Consider the following 23,770-nt stretch of genomic DNA (forward strand, 5'->3'; position numbering starts at 1 on the left):
CTCCAAATGTACAAAAAAATGAGCTCAATGTTAAAATTGACCGGAGTTCTCCTTTAAAGGCCGTTTCGATCGTGTTTTTTTTTTTTTTTTTTTTTTTTTTTTAAATCGGCCGTTATAAATGCCGATACTGATAGATTGGAAAATGCCTAATATCGGCCGATAATATCGGCCTGCCGATATATCGGTCGGGCTCTACTGCTAAGTATAACACACCGTTGCCATGAAAAACAGAGCGTTGCTATGGACGCAGGATTCTAACCATAGAGACGGAACGGACTATTTTCTTTAGCGGAAGCAATACAATTTTTAAATCAATAAACTCCTTTTTAAATCAATATTTTGTGTCAAATTATTGATTTATTTGGTAGGTAGCTATGTAATAAGCGAGATAATGTAGAGCGAGGCGGTTGTTATAGCGAATACAACCCCTTCAGGCTGATTCAAGACCCCGACGCGAGGTCTTGAATCAGCCTGAAGGGGTTGTATTCGCTGAAGGGGTTGTATTCGCACGACAAGATCAGCCTGTCGGGGTTGTATTCGCTATAACAACCGCCTTGCTCTGCATTATCCCTTACATATATACTATATACACACACATACATGCAATATTTTTTTTTTATATCTGGAAATTCAAGCCAAAATGCTTTATTATATAACTTTAAGGTAATATCTAATGATGTAAATTACTTTGAAAAATATCCAATCTCTTCTTTTTTTTTTTAATTGATGGATGCTAAACAATATTGGATTATTTAAAACAAAACATTATGTCATCAATGCAATGTAAAACAAAGGTGATCATTTATAATAATAAAAACAGATAAAAGAATTAAAGAAAGAAATCCAGATTATGTTATGAATTTTAATGGATTACCTATTTCCTTTCCTAATCCAGAGTTTTTGAGAGAACCTGCAGATGATACCACTGCACAGGTCTTAAACGGGCCAATATCATTGGTTATTTGATGCTGAGGTAACTGAGAGGCCCAGGGCAAACCAGAAAATGGCTCCATATCCGGTGTTAAAGTTGTAATCTGAACCATCTTCTTGATTTGACAAAGAAGTTCAGGGCCACTGAGTTTGGGACGATGTGCTGCGGGTCCAGGGTACTTAACTCCGTATTTATTCATTGCCTAAAATGAAAACAAAAAAGACTATGATAGATAGGTATATCACATTTATTACAAGAAAGTAAGGTAGGTAAGTAAGTAGTAGGTAGGTAAGTAATAGGGTTTTGTATCTCAGAGAGTCTATTTACACCAAGTGGAAATAGCCCACCTTGGTGGCAGAGGCTATTTACACTAATTCCGCCTACCATTGTTTGATTGAGCCAGACAAAATTACAAAAGTAACCCATCTAATGACATCTGATGGTGAGGAGAGTAAGATGGGGGGGCGTAAGCTTTTGACGCAACCAACCTGAGTTGATAACATCTCAGTTACGTATGGTAACCCTCGTTCCCTGAGTGAGGGAACGGAGACGTCACGTTGGTAGGAGTTACCAACGAATTGGGATCACGCTAGGGAGACCAATTGCCTTCGAGTGAAACTAAAACGAGCCAATGGACATTGGCATGCAGGATTTGCATTCCGCGCCCCGCCTGCCAGTGCGGGTATAAAGCAGAAGCGCGAGCATATACAAATCGCTTTACGCTGAGGAGTCGAACGGTGTCCGGTCTTCCACGAAGGTACAGCAACCATGGCGATGGGACGTGAGGTCTCCGTTCCCTCACTCGGAACGAGGGTTAGCATACGTAACCGAGACGTTCCCTTTCGTTCGGTCACTCCTACGTCACGTCGGTAGGAGTTACCAATGAATTGGGATCCCTAACAAAACGCCATGGTGCTGGCCCCTTCCAGCGCCCAGCTTAAGCTTCCTGCCGACAGTTTCTTGTTAATTCTCTTTTCTTTTTTTATGGCGGAAGCTTAGCTAGGAAGAGATCACACAGCTGTTCCGCAAGACCTGCTCAGTGGAAATTGGATAACGCTGGGAAAGCGTGCCCAACCGTAGGAGGGAACGCTGCGGAGCCACAACCTGCCTGAAGCGAATAACGCACATATCTGGCCCATGGGGCGAGAATGGCGTAGCAAGCAGACACTAACCTAATTCCTTGCGCTACTGGCCGTAGCGAGTACACGGGAGGAAACAGGTTCTACACGAAGGCTATAAAACCTAGCGAGCGTGTTAGGTGTCGCCCAGCCCGCAGCTCTGCAGATATCTGTCAGCGAGGTGCCTTGAGCCAGCGCCCAGGAGGAGGCAACACTCCTAGTAGAGTGTGCCCTCAACCTAGGTGGACAAGTCACGTCCTGGGACTCATAAGCCCAGACGATAGCATCCACTAACCAGTGGACGAACCTCTGCTTGGAGACAGCCTTCCCCTTCTGCTGGCCTCCGTAACAGACGAAGAGCTGGTCTGAGGTCCTAAAGCTTTGTGTTCTGTCCACGTAGCAGTGCAGAGCGCGAACGGGACAGAGAAAAGCCAGGGCTGGGTCTGCCTCCTCCGGGGGCAGCGCTTGCAGGCTCACTACCTGATCTCTAAACGGAGTGGTAAGAACCTTGGGCACATATCCGGGCCGGGGTCTCAGGATAACGTGAGAGAAGTCCGGCGCGAACTCTAGGCACGATTCGTCGACCGAAAATGCCTGCAGGTCCCCTACCCTCTTGATAGAGGCCAAAGCCAGCAGGAGAGCTGTCTTCATCGACAGGATATTTAATTAGACTGCAGGCAAGGGCTCAAATGGGGGTCTCTGAAGTGCTCTGAGCACTAGAGTTAAATCCCTAGAGGGTACGGGGTGCGGATTACGAGAGGGATTCAACCTCCTGGCACCCCTGAGGAACCTGATGATCAGGTAGTGCTTTCCCAATGACTTACCTTCTACTGCATTGTGATAAGCGGCTATTGCGGCAACATACACTTTGAGGGTGGAGGAAGACAGCCTTCGGTCCAACCCATCTTGCAGGAAGGAAAGAACGACACTGTAGAGTTCTCAACGGGTCGGGTCGGCCCGACCAACCCGACGGGACCCGCGGGTTCGGGCCGGGTTCGGGTCGAAAATATAATCAAATGACTCGGGTCGGGTCGGACCTCGGGCTTAATCTTTTCCAGTCAGTGAAAAAAAAAAAACATTTATTAATCATCGCTCCTGTTCACCGTAAAGAAAGTCTGGCTGCTGCGTGCAAGCGCATCACGGAGAGGGGCGGGGGCAGACCTGACGCCGCTGCGTGCACGCCTTTAGCCTGGAGAAGAAGATGGAGTTGGTGAAAAGTAAACTTGCCACAGGTGAATTCACCGTCGCTACTACAGCCTATTTATATATTTAAAGTTTATTGTTTCAGTTGTTTGTATTGTTAAAAGGCGTAAACATTAAAGGTTGATTTGAATTTCCGTCTGCTGGTCATGATAATACGTGTATGAGAAAAAAAAAAATCCGACGCGGCGTCGGGCCGCGGGCCGGGTTCGGGCAGATAATTCATGTTGATGTGTCGGGTTACATCGGGTCCGGGCTTTAAAAGCCACGGGCCGGGTCGGGTCGGGTTGTTATTTTCAGGCCCGTTGAGAACTCTACGACACTGATCAGGCAAGTTCGGGGGTCTTCCCGGTGGGAAGAACACCAGACGACGAACAGGTTCCACTTAAACGCATAGAGGCGCCTCGTAGAGGGGGCTTTAGCGGAAGTGATGGTGTCTACCATTGCCTGTGGTAGCCCACCTAGAACCTCCACGTCCCATCCAGGGACCAGACATGGAGTTTCCAGAGGTCTGGACGCGGGTGCCATAGGGTGCCCCGTCTCTAAGAAAGAATGTCCTTCCTCAGAGGGATCGGCCAAGAAGGGGCTGTCGCGAGGAGCATGAGTTCCGCAAACCAAGTCCGGTTGGGCCAATACGGCACAACGAGCAGGACCTGCTCCTCGTCCGCCCTGACCATGCACAGTGTCTGTGCAAGAAGGCTCACTGGAGGAAACGCATATTTGCGGAGGCCCTGGGGCCAGCTGTGTGCCAGTGCATCCGTGCCGAGGGTTCCTTCGGACAGGGAATAGAACAACTGGCAATGGGTCGTGTCCGGAGAGGCAAACAGATCTATCTGAGAGGCTCCGAAGATTCCCCATATCAGCTGGACCGCTTGGGGATGGAGTCGCCATTCTCCCGGAAGAGGCGGCTGCCGTGAGAGCTCGTCGGCTGCACGGTTGAGCACACCAGGGATGTGAATGGCTCGAAGCGACCTCAGATGCTTCTGACTCCATAGGAGGAAATGGCGGGGGCGAGTCGCGACACACAACGGGAGCGTAGACCACCTTGGCGGTTGATGTATGCAACGGTCGCAGTGCTGTCCATACGGACCAGTACGTGCTTGTGCTGAAGTAGCCCTCTGATGCGGCACAAGGCTAAGTGTACTGCTTGCAACTCTAGGCAATTGATGTGCCAATGCAGTTCTGGCCCCGTCCATAGACCCGAAACTGCATGCCCGTTGTACGTGGCCCCCCAGCCGTTGGCAGAGGCATCTGTGAAAACCACAGCATGCCTGGACACCTGGACTAAGGGCACTCCAGCCCGTAGAAACGCAGGGTCTGACCAAGGGCTGAAGGTTTGGCGACAGTGCGGGGTGATGTTCACCTGGAACGTGCCGCTCTGCCACACCCATCTCGGGACTCGATCGTGAAGCCAGTGCTGGAGCGGTCTCATATGGAGCAGACCAAGCGGCATTACTGCGGCTGCCATATGCCCCAGGAGCCTCTGAAACTGTTTCAGTGGGACCACTGATCTGCCTTGAAAGGACTTGCGTGGGGCAGAGTTTGCTCTTGTCCCAGTTGACCTGAAGCCCCAACTGGCTGAGATGCCGAAGCACCATGTCCCTGTGTTCACACAACAGATCCCGCGAGTGAGCTATTATGAGCCAGTCATCGAGATAGTTGAGAAAGCGAATGCCACATTCTCTCATAGGAACAATGGCCAACTCCGCGACTTTCGTGAAGACATGGGGTGACAGGGCCAGCCCGAAGGGTAGGACATTGTACTGATATGCTCGACCCTCGAACGCAAAACGTAGAAACGGTCTGTGTCGAGGAAGAATCGAGACATGAAAGTACGCGTTCTTCAGGTCGATCGCTGCAAACCAATCCCGGGGACGGTTGCATTCGAAGAACGGGAACATTTTGAACGGGAGCTTGTGCAGGGCCCGATTCAAAACTCGCAGGTCCAGGTTTGGCCGTAACCCACCGCATTTCTTGGGTACAATGAAGTATGGGCTGTAAAACTCTGACCTCATCTCGGCTGGATGGACCGGCTCGATCGCGTCCTTCGCCAGCAGGACGTTGATCTCCTTCCTCAGAACAGGGGCATCGCAGCTCTTGAATCGCATGAACTTGGGAGGCCGACGGGCCAATTGAATTGCATAGCCGAGCCGGATGGTATGGGTGAGCTACCGGGACAGCATCGGAAGCGCTAGCCAGGCTTCGAAAGACCATACCAGCGAGCCCACCCGGACCACCGGAGTACCCGCGGTGGGGCAGCGAGGTGGAAGGCAGGGACGTGACTCCAGGGCCATTGTGGCTGAGAGTGGGGTCTGGGTGTGCAGAGCAACACCAACCTGCTTCCACCAGGGGGCAGACAGCAGAGAAGGCCCAGAGGCGTTCAGCCCAGTATGTACGTAGGACATACACGTACAGCCCACTGCCCAGTGGCGAAGGAAGGAGGGGAAACGAGGAGCGAGGCCTGGGGGGGCCTCCATGCCCAGCGGGAGATGAGAGTGACGAGGCCGGGCGTCGCACACTGTCATTCTGGCCCTCTTGGACGGGGGAGACTGGAAGTGGCAAGGCAATAGAGCGTCGTCCTTGACTGCCAGTCTCGACTGTGTGTGACCCAGGGAAACTGGAAACTGCTCTTTTATTGAAGTTTTGGGTACCGCTAGCTGGGTGGAGCAGAAACAAAACGGAATCAAGGATTCTCCACCCGGCCCTCCTCCGGGGGAAGGAGTGGTGCAGACACGCACTCCTGGAGAGCAGTCGTCACATTCTCTGGGTCACCCTTCTCAGGGTTGCTTCCCTCTCCTCTTGCCGGGGGGCTTAGACGAACTCCGAGCGGGCTGGGTACCTCTCTTGCGGCCGGCACCCTGCTGCCTAGGTGGAGGCTGCTGGGCAGGGGTGGCGGCAGGAGGGCGCCCTCGGCGATGAGCAGCCGCGGAAGGCTGGGCAGCAGCAGCCTGTCTCCGGGGCATGATGTGTTTAATCACCTCTGACTGCTTCAGGGTGGTGGAGAACTGTTGGGCGTAGCTCTCCACCACGTCGCCGAAGAGGCCACCCTGGGAAATGGGGGAGTTCAGGAACCTACTCTTGTCCGACTCCCTCACATCGGCCAGGGTGAACCAAAGGTGTCGCTCCTGGACCACAAGTGTGGACATCACCCGGCCCAGGGAACGTGCGGTGACTTTCGTCGCCTGGAGGGCGAGGTCCGTCGCCGTACGTAGCTCTTGGAGCACCCCTGGATCGGTACCACCCTCCTGCATGTCACTGAGTGCTTTGGCCTGGTGAACCTGGAGAAGCGCCATGGCATGCAGGGCAGAAGCAGCTTCTCCACACGCACTGTAAGCCTTACTGGTTAGCCTGGAAAAGAACCTACATGCGCGGGAGGGGAGCGTGGGGTTAACCCGCCAGGTGGACGCGGTCTTAGGACAAAATTGCATCGCAACCAACCGTTCCAAACAACTGGGGGGATGCCCTTGTATCGCTTCAGAAGAACCAAAAGAAGAACTAGATCGGGGAATCTCCAAAGGGACTCCCCCTCGTTTGAGGGTTCTCAGTCTTGATCTCAGCATCGCGATGGTCATGTTCCCGCAGTGGGAACATGACTCATTCACGAATGCTGTCTCAGCGTGCGCGAGGCCCAAACACGAGAGGCAGCGATCATGACCATCAACCGGTGGCAGATATTGACCACATCCAGAAACAGACTCGTTGAGCTTGTAGAATCACTATCCCAAACGCTCATTCACTCAGAGGACACAACTGGTCGGCTCCAAAGCAGAAAGCGATTTGTGTATGCTCGCGCTTCCGCTTTATACCCGCACTGGCAGGCAGGGCGCGGAATGCAAATCCTGCATACCAATGTCCATTGGCTCGTTTTAGTTTCACTCGAAGGCAATTGGTCTCCCTAGCGTGATCCCAATTCATTGGTAACTCCTACCGACGTGACGTAGGAGTGACCGAACGAAAGGGAACCAACGTTTTCCGGATTTTAAGAGATATAATCATATACACTTATAGCAGTAGAGCTTCTTCCTCAGAGGATTATGTAAAATGGATTAACTGAAGAGACTTCATGCCTTGCTGATCAGCAGTCCTTGCAGTTTTTTACTATTTTTATATAGTAAAGGCTTTTAGATGTCTTTCAGTTTCGCTCACCTGGTAGTTCTGCACCACCTTCCTCAGCCTTTTTCCCAGCATGGTGCTTGACATCTCCTCGTTCCAGACTTCTCCGAGTGCTCCATTAGGCCCAAAAACAACAGCATCCCCACTTGCGGCACCCTCTCCTCTTCGTTGGCCTCCAAAAATAGTCTCTAAAGCACGTCTCAGCGGTTGCGCCAAAAGCCAGTAAAATAACCCATGCTCTCTTTTTTTTCCCCTGAGGCTGCGGTCCTTGGAACTGCTCTCCATTGAGTAGTTAGAAGATGACAGGATGGGAATAGGCTTCTGAGGATCTCCAGGAATGACACCTGGGAGCTTTTGAGGGTCAGTATACATGGGTTTTGACCCTCCTGTTCCCCGTAATACCTTTGATAGATCAATGTCACTTTTAGTAATAAAGTATATTAAATTTTTTACTTAATAGAGTGCTGCAGGGATGACGTAATTTTGTAGGCCAACCCGGAAATTAGCATCACTCTGGTTCCCTGGACAAGAAGCCAATAGCGTTTTTTCCAGTAACTTGGATTATTGTCGAAAATTAGCTCTTTTAAACTTTATTTAAAATCTACAAATAGGAATGTTTAAGTTAGAGTAGTTTGCAAGAGCACGATTATAAACACAAGGCTGTAAAAGCCGACTATAGTGTAGAAAACTTTTCCTCTTCGTGATGATGTTTAACTCTTTCCTCGTTTTCTAAAAAAGTTGCCAGCCAGCGCCAGCATTTTTGACCATATTCACAAAACGTTCATGGCCCCCAAGATATTTTGTTGTATGAATATGTAAACAGTCAATATATCAAAAGACGTTGAAAAAGAAGTTTCATTACAACAACATTTTAATAAAAAAGCTGAGAAAATCATGTTTTTGACCAGTCCATCAACACCCTCAAAGCTTGCACAGCCGGAAAAACTCATCAATGGGCGGTAAAGTGTTAATGTCCCCGACAATCTCTGTAGTCCCATTTTAGTCACTTGTTTGCAACCGTCTTTTTAAAGACAAAAGCAATCTTTACAAAATCTCAAGTGATGTACTGTTGATGGTTTTTATGGCATAGAATAAAACACATATATATGTTAAGCTTGTCTTAACCACAGATCTTATTTCAGGTATTTAACAAAAAAAAACACTGACATTGGGATGATGGAACAGGATGTGCAAAAAACCCCCCTAATTTTATTGTTTTAAGTCTCATTCCTACAGCACTCTAGATAGAGCAGAAAGCAGTGTGAGGAAAGTAATCTCTTTGACATACCTTAACAATTGTGTGTGCTCTTGGTTGAGCTCGCGTTCTCGCCTTCACGCCAAAAATTGCATCTGTGACAGGTATGCTGTTTTCAGCGCAAAAGGTGTACAGGAGAGCCATAGTCATACAGAACAGAGCCATGCACAGGGCTCCTCGACGGGCCCGACGTCTCAACCTCCAGAGTAGGCTAACACGATCCATGGCAGCCCCTGGGATCTGGATAATGAATTATAGACAATATCAGAAAATTAAAGGATGACCTCTGAAAATGAAGTTGCCAGCTGCATAGAAGCATATGAATAGACCCCTTCAATGTTTGTAAACATCGAACGCCTAGGTTGGGTGCGCGCGCAGCATGGGGTCAGAAAAATGGTGCGGCTCATAGACCGGCATATTGTGTCAAGGGTATGCACTGTCTTTGCCATCACAGGAACGGGAACAGAACCATAATAAACTTGTTTTAGCTAATGGCGATTGTCTGCCTGATCCCGAGCTCCTAACAGAATGGGTAGACATCGTTAGCAAGTCTATTCAGATAGATACTGCTATCTGCTAAGTCTGTAGCATGACACAGGTCGCAATTAATGCCAGATATCAAACTTCACCAACTGGCGCCCTGTGCTCTTCACAGATGAAAGCAGGTTCACACTGAGCACATGTGACAGACGTGACAGAGTCTGGAGACGCCATGGACAACGTTCTGCTGCCTGCTTTCATCTGTGAAGAGCACGGCGCCAGTGGCGAATTTGCCAATTTTGGTGTTCTCTGGCAAATGCCAAACGTCCTGCACGGTGTTGGGCTGTAAGCACAACCCCCACCTGTGGACGTCGGGCCCTCATACCACCCTCATGGAGTCTGTTTCTGACCGTTTGAGCAGACACATGCACATTTGTGGCCTACTGGAGGTCATTTTGCAGGGCTCTGGCAGTGTTCCTCCTGCTCCTCCTTGCAAAAAGGCGGAGGTAGCGGTCCTGCTGCTGGATTGTTGCCCTCCTACGGCCTCCTCCACGTCTCCTGATGTACTGGCCTGTCTCCTGGTCGTGCCTCCATGCTCTGGACACTATGCTGACAGACACAGCAAACCTTCTTGCCACAGCTCGCATTGATGTGCCATCCTGGATGAGCTGCACTACCTGAGCCACTTGTGTGGGTTGTAGACTCCGTCTCATGCTACCACTAGAGTGAAAGCACCGCCAGCATTCAAAAGTGACCAAAACATCAGCCAGAAAGCATAGGAACTGAGAAGTGGTCTGTGGTCACCACCTGCAGAACCACTCCTTTATTGGGGGTGTCTTGCTAATTGCCTATAATTTCCACCGGTCGTCTATTCCATTCGCACAACAGCATGTGAAATTGATTGTCAATCAGTGTTGCTTCCTAAGTGGACAGTTTAATTTCACAGAAGTGTGATTGACTTGGAGTTACATTGTGTTGTTTAAGTGTTCCCTTAATTTTTTTGAGCAGTGTATCAAATCAGTCTACAGTTTACAGAAAACATTTGTTTACTTACCATGGCTTAACTCTGCCGTTGTCACAATGTTGGCGCTAGCCTGCGGCTAACTCCTACAGCTGGCTAACGTTATGTCTGAAGCATGACACAGGTCCATGACATTTACAAAACTATTAACCTGCATAGCTTAATGTTGTAGGCTAGTGTACATAAAACTGTTCATAGTTTGAACGGGCAGACTGGGACAATGCTGCGATCAAAGATGCTCGTGTTTGTAGTGTTATTGTGTTATTGACAGTTATTGTGACAACAACGGTAGAGTTAAGCCCTGGTAAGTAAACAAATGTTTTCTGCAAACTGTAGACTGGTTTAATAGTTAGGTGAAGTTCGATATCTGGCATTAATTGTGACCTGTGTCATGCTACTTAGCAGATAGCAGCATCTATCTGAACCATAGACTGTAAAAAAATAGATCTGAACAGATGTCGTCTATTTATTTATTTTTTTTACGGATGAGATCCTGCAGGAATCCTGAAAAACTTGACTCCACAACTGATTTTCACAGTCCACGACGCAACAAGTAGGCATTTTTTTCTTGACGAGAAATTCTCTGGTTTACACACAATTAAATGGGATGGAATGAACTTTCTGACCCCGACCTGCGCACTGCGCACTGCGAATTTTCCTGTGACGTCAACCGTGAAGGGGTCTATAGGTTCAGCTGAATTGAAGACATATAAAAACAGTTTAAAAATATTTATTTTGAAGCTCTAGTAAACTCAATCAAGGAACAGGCCATGCTAGAAATTAAATTAGTATGAAGGGAAAAGCATGTTCAATATACTTGTCACCATTATGTTCAGTTCATAGACTTTCAGTTGTTTTCATTCATCACCTGTGTTTCCCTGTCTGTTTCCCGCCACCAATCTGTTACCATGGACACTGATCACCTTCCTCACAGCTGCCTGTCATTTGTGTTCATCACCACTGTGCATTTAGTTCCTGCCTGTATTCAGTTTAGTGTCTGGTATTGTTTGTTCATGTCTCACCTGTTCGCCTGTTCCTGAGTTTATATTATTAAAGAAAGTGTTTGAACTACTTTCATCTCCGTCTTCCTTGCTACGAGCCATGACAATACCAGAGAATTGCTGGTTTTTGTAGATAATATAAATGTTTATATCCTCCTGGGACCCAGAAAAAAAAAGGTTTTTGAATTTAGTTTTTTTCCATGTCATTACACTGTTTAGAGCACAATAAACAAATGGTAAAAAAACATTTTTGAAAAATAATATTTTATTCATACGTTATGCTATGTCCTCTGTAGTGGACGCCAGGACTAAGTTGTTTAAAAAATAAAATGACATGAAATTACATGTATAGGCAAAACCAATGGGATTTTTTTTCAATCACCAATAAATTTGGGGGTTTCAGGATTTTTTCAACCAAAATTTGTATAAAGATGATTCTCAACTATGTTATGAAAGAAATAACGGAATGAATCGATACACCATTTTACTTTATGCAATATGTGGGTAAAATGTCCATAAATTAATATTCCCATTCAATGCAATGTATATATAAACTGTATCTAATTTGCACCTTAATGTGTTCTTGGAGCAACATTTAATGAAAAAAGAAGTGTAATAATTGGAGTAATAATTGGCAACATTTTAATAATAATATCTAATATTTCATAGGAATATTGATGTATAATTTATTTCCATATTCACTTGTTGTGTCTCACAAAATGCCTGATAAACATGATTTAAGTCCTGGTGTCCTCTACAGTGGACACGTATGAAATCAATGCCCTGTTCTGTAACAGAAAGTCATTTTTTTATTTGAAACCCCTTAACATTTTCCTGAGATGTTGTTTTATGAAATACAATTTGAAAAGTAGTCCAATTTAAATTATAATTACAATATATTATCATATTTCCATAAGAAGGCTACATTTGATCACTAAATTAATGTCAGACATTTTTAAAGACCAAGGAGAAGTTGTTTTCATGGTGAAACCTCCAAACATTTGGTATCTCTGAAAAGTCCTGAATGTGCTCTTTACAGGACACCCAGGTTGTGTCATGTGACATGTATGATGTCAGAGAAATTCACTAAAATATAATGTCCACTACAGTGGACAAAAGTCTATTATTGGGTCCCAGGAGGATATACAGGGCCTAGAACTAACTTTTTGCCAGTCTGACTGACAGCTTTTCTGGGTTCCGTTTTGGAAGTTTGCACACTTCCTACATAGTGCTTGAGTAACACGCTTAAATATTTAAATTGGCAAGGCTTAAACTTTAGTGACGATGCAGCGGATAACAACAGCTTTAAAACCATGTCAGTGGGCAGTAGAGTACATTATTTGTCAAGCAGATAACATATTTAAACAAAAGAATCAGGTTGAATGTTGCAATGAATGATCCACAAACTGGAAATACAGAAGAGGCTATGTCTAACATGGTGCTGTGCTGTGCTGTGATGAACAACAAAGCGAATGCAAAAATCTGAATGGCTGTTTGAAATATTTGAATGCTTTATTTATGGTTACTGGAGTAACGGGTGCATTTCTGTTGTTCCATAAGCGCCGTCACTACTCGATCCGTACCGGAAACACGATCTGTACTGTGCATGTGCAAGACCGCAAGTTTTGCTGTCACTTCCTGTCATTGCCAACGTTTTTACTACATTGACGTCACTGTCACTACTTGATCCGTACTGTACTGTACTGTATGTGCGAAAAAAACGTCTCGGTTACGTTCGGCTAGTTGTCCTGTCAGAGGAAAACAAGAGAACTGATCATTTTATGTTCAGCATACAGAACTGATAATTTAATGACATATTATGTATTTTGTGTTTTCTTTGAAATGCCAGATGGATGGAGGGATGGATGGAGGGAGGGAGGGATGGATGGATGGATGGTGGGAGAGATGGATGGATGGATATCGAGTAGTGACAAGCGCCATCTACTGTCAGAGAGTGAATGTGTATTTTCATTCAGTGCGCCTCCTTCACTCGTTTCATCATGCTGCTCTTGCATGTTGTGCTCGTTTACATCAGTGTGCGCATGCACATTCATTATTAATCTTATGCCTGCTTTGTTAATGTTTCTTGTCTCACATTGTTACGAATTACAATGAATCACGTAAATTATATATTTAAAAAATAGCTAAATTAAACAAAAGTTTATTAGTTTGCGTAACTAATTGTATTTCTGTCGGTCGTTTAACATTTCTATTGTAAAACAGCTGTCAAATATTATATATTGAGTTTAGCTACTTGCATATTATCTCACACTTTATGACCATTTACTGAAGCGTTGCGATGGAATTCGTGATCAGCATTCAGCAGCTTCTGTAAACATAAAGCCCGCCTACTTTGATTTGATTGGTTATCTCAAACATTTTGACATTGATGATCGGTGTTTGACCACTGGCGGCAGCTCGGATGAGTAGGTTGGTTATCTTGGCTGTGTGCAATATTCGTGCAGCACCAAAGCAGAGTTAGTATTAGGTGATTATCACTACCTTTATTATATACACCTCAGAAAAAATTCTGGACCTTGGGGACCTCAATGGTGGGTACGGCCCTGGTTGGGTTAACTGTTGTGTTAAATATGTAACATGCTGTAATAAGCTTGCTTCAGTTGACCTAAATTTAAGCTGGCAGAGTTTAGTAATGCAGTTCAGCTCTCTGGAGTACATTTGAAACCTGCCAATGCCTTAAAGGGAGCAGACAAATTGGTTTAAGAAATTGTGGTAGTTCCATTGGTGTTGGCCTAGAAAAGACCATTTTAACTAAAGTAATATTTTTACACAGAATTTGATCATTTTAATAATTATGCCCAGAATAAAAGGGTCCATAAAATAATTGTAGTTACGCAGAACATCCGTTTCATGACAGTAACCAAAACTTCATACATGATGTGTAAAGAGTGCTTATCAATTAATACATACTGGTGCTCTCTAGATAAGGGATATTCAGCTCAATACAAAAATGGTAGTGCAAGGTACTAAAAGTAGGATTTAAATAGCAAAAAGCTTTTATGAAATCATGGCTTGCAACCTTACCAAATTAAAACTAACACATACCGTTATGTTATAACTAAGAAACTTTGGTCAGAGTATGGTGAGTCTTATAAGGTGTCGTTAATAAATATCATATGACAGTATCACATGACAAAAACACCAGATTCAAAAGGTTTGTTTAGGTGTGTTCGACTTTATGTGGCACTCCAATCCAATCGAGTTGCCACTTGCAGTCAGGGGCGGAATTGAAAACGGAGCCGCCAAGTTGGACACTTGCGTGGTCTTTGCATACTTTATCACAGACAAATTGGATTAGATGCAATATTTGTCAAATACACAGTTTGTTTAGATGTTTAACTTCATGCGGCATCGCGCAGACCAATCAGCAAGAGTTGTTGCTTGCAGTCGGGGGTGGAATTGAAAACTGGTCCTCAACCAGCCGAGATGCTCTCATTCGCCCTCAGCAGCGAGAGCTCTCCGACAACGTGTCTCTCCTTCATCCCATGCAGGTTTCGGCACCAATGTTGAGAGGTTTTTGTTCAGTGAAGGAGGAGGCGGGAACTGGCGAACGTTCAAACACTTCAATAAATAAACACAAAACGAAAGTAAAGCGGCAGCTAGGGCTGCAGCTATCGATTATTTTAGTGATTGAGTATTCTACCGATTATTCCATCGATTAATCGGATTAAAAAATTTTTTTTTACAAATTTAAAATTACTTAAAATACAAATATATAATAATTGGTTAAAATAAAGGATCAAAGTAATTATATGGGTTTTATTGAACAACACTGTTAAAATACACTATGTTAAATATATATAAACTAATATAAACATAACATATACATTACGTATGCACTACAAATGCCTGCAGAGGGCGCCAACGGCCTGGTGTTAGTTGTTGTTACACTACGGCATTATCAAATCCTTTAATATTGGCCAAACAAGATTTTGTTCAAATGTCCACTTAATCTTTAATATTTGATCTCTTCTGTATGATAGAAATGCAACAGCCACTGTAATTTCTTGAACAAGAACATGTGCACATCAAAACATACAAACTCAGAGCGAGAGTTTAAACATTTATTTTGAAACGATGAACAACAATTCGCATATTTAGAAACATATTTATGTATTCTCCTGTGTTGGCGTGTATGGTTGGCGTAGATTTACTAATGAGGTACGTTACAAATCTTGTGAAATGGCACACACCGCGTTCCCAGATGAACGTTATAAGCAACCCAAACTCGAAGCATGCAGAGATGGAGTTTGAGAAACCCGAGGTAAATTTATATGCGTTTGCGTAAATATATAAAACACTTATTTTTGTGAGTGAATGCAGCACAATCGCGAACATAAATGGATAAATTTAAAGGCGATTTTCTCAATGTTTCGATTTTTCTGCACCCTCAGATTCCAGATTTTAAAATATTGTCCTATCCTAACAAACCATACATCAATTGAAAGCTTATTTATTCAGCTTTTATATGATTTTTTTATGTGACTAGTTTTGTGGTCCAGGGTCACATATATCGGTTATCGGCTTTCAAATAAAAAGAATTATCGGTTATCGTATCAGCCAAAATGTTCATATCGGTGCATCCCAAATATATAATTATAATTAATATTGTGGAAATCCAGAGTATATCCCTTAATGAAAATGAATATCATCCTCCTAATCTAAATTAAAAAACATATTAAATTATAGAATATATTATATTTTTATAAATAATTTACTATTAAAGAAATATCTAATTGAAGGCCAACTTTGATATTACAATGCATTTAGAAGTTTAATTTGTTACTCTCAAAAGTAATGGAACATTTTGATCCTGCATTGGTTATTAATGAAATACACATAATTCTGAAATCGTCATATTTGGAATATGTCTCAATACTTTTTACGCCTTTCCCCGGACAAATGAAGAAAAAAGCGGCATCGCAATGTTTTTTTTTTTTTTTTTTTTTTTTTTTTTTTTTTTGATGATGCTTCCATTTTTAAGGATGTATGGTATTTGTTTCATTCCTCTGCTTCTTTTCATTGCAGCCATCATCTTGTTAACATTTTTCAATTAAAACATGGAATAAGCTCACACCAGCTATAATACCCTGTAAAAGATCCTGATCTTAGTCCTTTGTTGTCGGGTATTGCAGCTTTAAATCCCTTTGGTTGCTAAGTAGCAAGTGCCCCTGTGCTCTAATGGGCTGATTTGGTATTCAGCTCAATGCCGGGTCTTATTTTTGTATGCGAGACAAAGTGTTTGATGGAGGGTGATTGCAGCAGCGTCTGGAGGCTGTTTGGGAGTTTTATGGGCTGTACAGTACACCGTGTGCGCTCCACGCATATAAATTATATCAGTGCAACTATGAAACACAAACCGAGTCTGACTTTTTGCATTCCCAAATGCATGTTATTGGAAACCTAAACAAACAGCACATGCAGAAACTGAGTTTGAATGGAGCAGCGTTTACTGTGCACGGAGCTGAGGTACTTTTAACAGGCAAGCAGTGCAGGGCCGAGAGCCTTGAGCAGAGAGGCACGGCGCTTTAATTATTTACATGCGTGCAGATTACCACAGTTATCACCCACCAAACATACTTTGTCACAACGACCTAAAAAAAAACACTAACAGCAAGTTGTAACAGTCATGTTTCATTTTCATTGTCATTGTTTTCTTGTTTCTGTCTCCCTGAGTTCATGTTCATTGTTTGTTACTATGGTTTCTGATTAGAAACGCCTCTTCCTGGTTCTGTTTATTGTCATTCCATGTGTATTTAAGCTCTCAGTTTTTTGTTCAGTGTTGTTAATATCATTCTGCATCACACATTTTTATTGTTGGATTGCACTACACAGTGACAGAACACCAGACTGAGGAATATTTCAAAACAAAACCTTATGGCTGTGTTACATCTTCATCACACCTTTTAATAATCCATTGGATATATATTATTCATAGGTTTCAGTCATGTGACTGCCACAGAGACCTGCAATCCATAGAACTGCATACATGCGAGCAGATGAGCCCAGAATATGAACAAATGTAACACGCTAAATAGTTAGGCTTTTTTAATTATAGTTTTCTATGGAAAAATGCTTAACAAGAAACTGTGCGTTGTGTTTATATTCTGGGTTCATCTGCTTGCCTGTACATAGTATGCATCATCAATAAGGTGAATAATTGTCTTTTAATATCACTAGTAATTAGTACAAACCTGGTAAAAAATAACTGGCGAGCGATGGTGGAAAGCCTTGTTTTGCCCTCCAGGTTGGTGTTCCTGTAAGGGTGTGACATCACATGAAAACTATGAATTACAAACATGGATTTTATGTCAATTACATAAATTAGTGTTTTTTATTGTGTGGCAACTGTGGCCTGTGCTGTAACATGTCTAATTGAGGAACAAGGGTGATTTGAAACATGTATTTTTTCAAACATTGTTTGCTATAGCTTTGACCAAGTTGAAAAAATTAATTATTATTATTATTAATAATAATTAAAAATTAAGATTTTGTAACCATAATTAAAGCACATGATCACATTTTTAAAGAATGACTAGCTGTGTTTCAAGTGTGATGAGTTTGGAGTTTTGTACTAATAATTTTGAAAATGTCGCACTCCGCTCATATGCAAATTGCAGTCTGCAGTTCCTGAATTTGAGGTATAAAAATATCTAATTTGAATTGAATATTTTTGCCTCGCTGATATGCAAATTGCATTCTGCAGTTTCTGGATTTGAGGTAGGCCTATAAAAGATCAAATTTGATTTAAATGAAAGAAATTGAAAGAAAATTTGTAAAATTTGGGGGGGGGGGATAGATAGATAGATAGATAGATAGATAGATAGATAGATAGATAGATAGATAGATAGATAGCAAGGAAGTGACCTAAGCTTGTGTCCTCTTTAATCGTAAATACATACAAATTTAACTTATTAAAGATAGAGGCAAAACTGGCTACAAAAAAATGATATGGCTATCAGACACTCTGGCCTTCATAAGTTTGAATGGGACATGAGGGTGTCCATATAAAATAAGCTATGCATAGGCCTGATTAATGCACCCGCATTCTGCTTTACATAACACACGGAGTAAATATAGGCTATAAAAACTGAATAATAATATAATTTCAGGCATCTCCTTTGTGCGTGATGGTCAATTCAGATTCGGGTTTGCTGATTTTTAAATGCACGCACCAAACATTTAAGGATTAAACAACACCAATGTTATTTTAAATTCTAAATGACTTGAGACATTGAAGTGGAGCGAAATGATGCTGCGTGAATGAGACAAATATGATTTGCACGCCTACCTTGTATCCCATATTTTTTCCGATGCTATTCTTTTTGGTTAGTTCAATCCGTTTTCTCCAGTGCCCGGTCTTTGCATTTTGGTTGCTTTTTTTATGGATACAGATTATGCATAGAGGAAACCTATATTGTATAATCCCTTAGTATAATAACCTAAATCACGACAAGACTTTTTCCCTTTTACCTTTCGAAGAGATGCTCTACAACATGCCATCTAAATATAGATCTTTTCGAGCTGAGGCATGTTGATAAACCGCCATGTTTATATACTGCATAATAATATGGACAGACTCTGAGCTGGTGCGTTGATGGTTCATTGATGTCTCTAGCGGAAGAGAGCGGTCTGTGCCCCTATTATCGCATGCGACTGCGGCTGTGGATGCAGAGGATTCTGCGTCTTTTTCTCCTATTGCTAATTATTTATGTACTTCTGACGTGAAACTGTCACAAATGCACACATTGCATTGGGTGCTAAAATAAATCAATTAAATGCAAAAATATATATTTCAGACGTGTTCTACATTTAACGTGAAACCCTTTCTCCGTCTTCACTGATCCGTTTGAATGAGCAAAGCAGTCAGGCGCAATGTTTTGCAATGTTAATAGTTTTGTTGAAAATACTGCAATAAATATTAGCCTACATGTTGTTCGTGTTATATCGTGATTTGATTACATATTCATGTATACAATACAATGTACATGTGAAGTTCATATGCAACGTGGTAATGGTTGCGTTTCATACGGGTTCCATAGTGTAGCGGTTATCACGTCTGCTTTACACGCAGAAGGTCCTGGGTTCGAGCCCCAGTGGAACCATGATTTTTAACCAACGATCAGCATTATTATGTAAATACCTTTAAAGTCATTGTAAAATGCTCAGTTCAAATCCTGCTTTCTAAAGTCTCAATGGTTTTTTGGTCCACTTATGTGTCTTTTTATGAACAAATGTAAACTCTTGTTTAATTGATGCTGAATTCTGGTGATGTAAAATAGACGGGCAATTTTCACCAAATCAGAACCCCCAAGGCATTTTGTGATTATTTATATTTTACAACATTTCTAGGGGTATTAAGGGGTGCTGAATCCAAATCTGCTGTATATCAAGCTCAAAAATGTCCCAAAATGCCTCAAAATTGAGAAATTCAAAATGGCCGCCACCGCCAGGCTGAAATCTATTTTTCAGTATATCTTTTTAACTAAACAAGGTACAACAAACATGAAATAAATGTGCTTTTGTAAGTTTTCCTACATGGGCAATTCAATGCCATATTCAGATTTGAGCAGTAATTTGAAGAACAGCTTAGATATTGCAAATATAGTTGTTTTTAACTATGAATAATTACTCAGTTATTATTATTATTATTATTATTACTATTATTGTTGATATTATCAGGCTATTTACTTACTTTGTATTTTTTTGTTAGGTCGAATGTACAAACAAATACAAAAAGTTACAAACTTTAACTTATGTTCACAGGTTTTCACACATGGGGAATTCAACATCTTGTCCTGATTTAGATCAAGTGTCAATAATCAGCTTGAAAATCTACAAACATTGATGATATGCTGCATGTTGCTTTATTTAACAGGCGGTGACTGTGTAGTTGCTGGTCCAGTAGAAATCGTTTTATGTTCAATAGTGTTTTTAGTGTTCTCAAATGAAAGAAGTTCACAGTAATACTTTGCTCACATTATTTATGCATTATAAATTTTAGTTAATACATTTAAATGACAGTTGGTCAATTTAAGGCAGTCGGTTTCTGCAAGTGAAATTAGTTAACTCGAGTAATTTAGTGCATTTTTACAGTAACATACAGTATGTTACAGTAAATAACTGTATAATGAACAGTATTGCCAGTATTTTACTGTAAAAAAACGGATAAGGTCTAACAGTGTGGTAGAGTATTCCAATGTACCTGTAAGTATTCCAATTAATGCTATAATGCATACCCAGAAAGGGCAAAGATTAATGTAATAATAATAAAACCCAGAAGGGTTCAAACAAAAGTCGACTAAGAGAAATTTAGCCAGAAAGTAATAATCTAGAAAAGATTATTTAAAAGAAAATCCCAGAAAGGGTTGAACAGAGATTATTTATAGACAGCCCAAAGGGTTGAACACGCGTAGAACAAATAACTTTATGAGCGAGAGAGCCGTAAAGATTGAGAAAGCTGTGAAAAAGGAGAGACAGAAAGTCTCAAACGGCTAGCCTCAGACAGTAAGAGGCAGAGACTGGCTAAAAAGATAAGACCTGTTAGTGGAGGACGCTTCGCTTATGACAGGGCAAGCAGTAAAATCCAGCAATGTAGATATTTAACATGAGGAGATTCTCATGTATTAAAATGAAAACTAGCCTTCCATGCAGACACACAACGGTTCTAGAAAATGGAACGAGGCTTCTCTATAGAAATAGACCAAAATGGTTAAAACTTAAAGACTGAGGTAGGTCTAACATGAAGCGGAAAAATGTGTACATGTAATAACATTACAGAATAAGACTTCTAGACAAGGAATAATGGTTAATAATGATTAATGACGGTTAACAAACAGCTAAGAAATGTTTTTCTAAATATTACGAATGATAGAGTGCTAAAAAGAATTTAAACCACCAGACCTGGATAGACAGGCTATATCAGATTGATGATAATATCTTTAAACAAACAGGAAATGCACCTAACATTGTCAGAAGACAGTTTTATGAAGTGGAAATATGTGTTGGGAAAAATGGGATGTTATCTGGCATATTAAAATAAAAATAAAAAGTGTAATGAAAGTATAATTATTGGTCCTGGAACAGCCAGGATGATTTTATTGTAAAATAGGTGTACCGGTTAAAGAGACAGAGTCTGTGAGTATAGCTCAGACTCGAAAAGCCAACAGTGGTGCGTGCCAGATCGTCTCCCACACTATTACAGAGAAGAGCTCGTACTTCAGAACGCTAGAGGCTGAAAGACCTGTAAAACGATAGTTATGAAAACTTAAGGGAGGCACTGACAACAAAATAAGTCAGGTAAACTTTATTTGAATATAAAGTAAAGTTAAATAATAGTTTATGATGGAGTAAAAATGGTAATTGAAGGAATATGATTACAAATAACAGACAATGAAGAAAATGGGAGATAAACTATTAACAATAAACTTGTTAAGTAACAATGCAAAGAGTAACAACTTTAGAAACGGGAAAAGATGTCCCGCAAGGACTCTCTCGGCCGTCCACGCCTCCGTATGAGCGTTTTACAACAGAGTCAGGGTGGGTTAGAGGGTTCAGAGAACTCCAATACCTCTGATACACAACACAGAAAGTGAAAGCAGGAAATCAAATAATATTATGTTAAATGTTGCTAGTATATAGGCTACTTTTAATATTGAATGATTAGTCAGAGGTTAATGTAGTAAAAACAGAGGACTAAATACAAATATTCTGATAGAAAGAAATGAAGTAGGATGCTATTAAGAGGAAAACAATAAAAATAATAATAAATAAAAATAAAAACTTGTGCCTATAGAAATTTTACTTACAGAGATATAAAGACAGCCAGTCTACAGTGGGAGCCCATTTACTGAGGGTTTAATTAGAAAAGTGACTAAAATTTTAGAACAAGTAATAGTGTCATTAAAAACAAAAATTAGTTTCTGAAGTGAGACTTAGGTACCGTAAGAAGTCAGTAAGAACTTCAAAAGACAAGAGAGCGTTAATATTGGTAAAGAGAAGTTTCAGAGTCCAGAAGAAGACATGGAAAAAGACACTGGGACTTTGAATGTGCTAGTCTGACTTTTAACCCAAAATTCAATGAAGAATAGTTTATAAGCAGGAATATTAGACTTAAATCATGTCAGGTCATACTGCAAACATAAGTAAACAGGTAGGAGTTAAAAATTACATAACCATATAGTGACTATGCTGGCAGGAGGTTAAAGCATTAGAAAATGCATATAGGTGAGCCGAGATTTCGCTACAAGACAAACGTGCATCTGTCTTAGATATAAAGACAAATATAATGACCGATTACTAGAGAGATATTCCTAGGTCAAAAAATGAAAAGATAGTAATACCTAAATAATATGTATGATACAAAGTAATAAATAAATATGTAAATTACATACGTGGACAAACAAACAAACATAAATAGAATATTTCATATTTTATAGGCTACTTTAGTTTTGAACAAAATTTTAAATAATGTCTACAGCAGAGAAAATGCTAAATGCTTCAGTAACAGGGCTTGGTACGCTGATAAAGGTTCAGAAATGGAGATGTGACTGAGACTGAACTATAACAGGGTTTTTACAGGAAAACTTTGCTACTCTAAGATAATAAAATATAATTTATTTAAAAAATATGGAATTAAGGGCTAGCAGCAAGAAATTGTTAATTCATTTATTAAAATAACAAGATAAGGCAAGGCAAAGCAAGTGTATTTATATAGCACATTTCATACACAATGGTAATTCAAAGTGCTTTACATAGAAGAAAATAAAATAATCAAAAGAAATAAGAATAAATATTACAGTTTAGACAAAAATTAAATTAAATTAAATACTGTACAAACAGTCGGACGAACAGATAAGCAAGAAGGATGAGCTATTAGTAAAAAGTGAATTATAACTATACATGAAGTATGGATTTTTATACAGAAATTTATACAAAAACTTATATTGTAAACTTCTTAGATTAGGAGGAGAATAGTACATTTAAAGAGTATTATTAAATGGAATGTTTAAGTTAGCGACAAGATACAATGTTTTGGACTGGAGGAAAAAGTCTGATAGATGTTTTATTAACATCTGAGAAACTAAGAATAACAGATTGAAAATTGATCTAATAAATACGTTTAGATAAGAGAGGTCTATACCAATTGAAGAAGTTGTGAAAGAAGGAAAAGCTGTTTTTAGGTATATATAGGCTATATATATATATATATATATATATATTTATTTTTAATACTATTATACTAATGGCAGAAGGTTTTAAAGGAGTTGAAATGCCTATCATTTCAGCTGCTCAAGATAGCTAAGGAAACACCCTGGACAGTGAAATTTAGATTTAATAATTTAATTGAGGACTCAGTAAAGCAAAAACTGTTTAAAAGCTGTAGAAGTTGTGTTAAAATTGCCTAGGAAGTCAAGTTTGAGGATTTAATAAGTATATATACAAAAGATTATTAATGTTTAACGAGTTTGAGTTTAAGAGTTTTAGATTTTGGAATCTGAAGTGGTTTATACGCATAAAATACATAGCTTAATGGGTTACATTAAAGCATGTTATTGCTAGCAAATGATGAAGCATATTTACATATTAGAAAAAATATATAATTGATTAAACTAAACAGGAATAAGCTGA

General features: G+C 41.1%; 1 protein-coding gene across 1 annotated transcript in view; it reads right to left on the bottom strand.

Moving 5' to 3' along the window:
• The window catches only part of st6gal1 (ST6 beta-galactosamide alpha-2,6-sialyltranferase 1), a 33,263-nt gene extending 14,507 nt beyond the window's left edge, over window positions 1-18,756 (bottom strand). Inside the window, exons 1-5 of the mRNA XM_084386645.1 lie at window positions 18,432-18,756; window positions 17,335-17,397; window positions 8,651-8,857; window positions 7,396-7,764; window positions 875-1,133 (exon numbers count right to left, since the gene is read on the bottom strand). Of these exons, the coding sequence (XP_084242771.1) occupies window positions 875-1,133; window positions 7,396-7,764; window positions 8,651-8,857; window positions 17,335-17,397; window positions 18,432-18,443 (910 nt within the window). The 5' untranslated portion in view covers window positions 18,444-18,756. The remainder of the gene's footprint in view (window positions 1-874; window positions 1,134-7,395; window positions 7,765-8,650; window positions 8,858-17,334; window positions 17,398-18,431) is intronic.
• Between the last annotated feature and the right edge of the window lie 5,014 nt (window positions 18,757-23,770).

The sequence above is a fragment of the Rutilus rutilus genome, assembly GCF_951802725.1.
Source record: "Rutilus rutilus genome assembly, chromosome: 18".
In the NCBI taxonomy this organism is placed as follows: Eukaryota; Metazoa; Chordata; class Actinopteri; order Cypriniformes; family Leuciscidae; genus Rutilus; species Rutilus rutilus.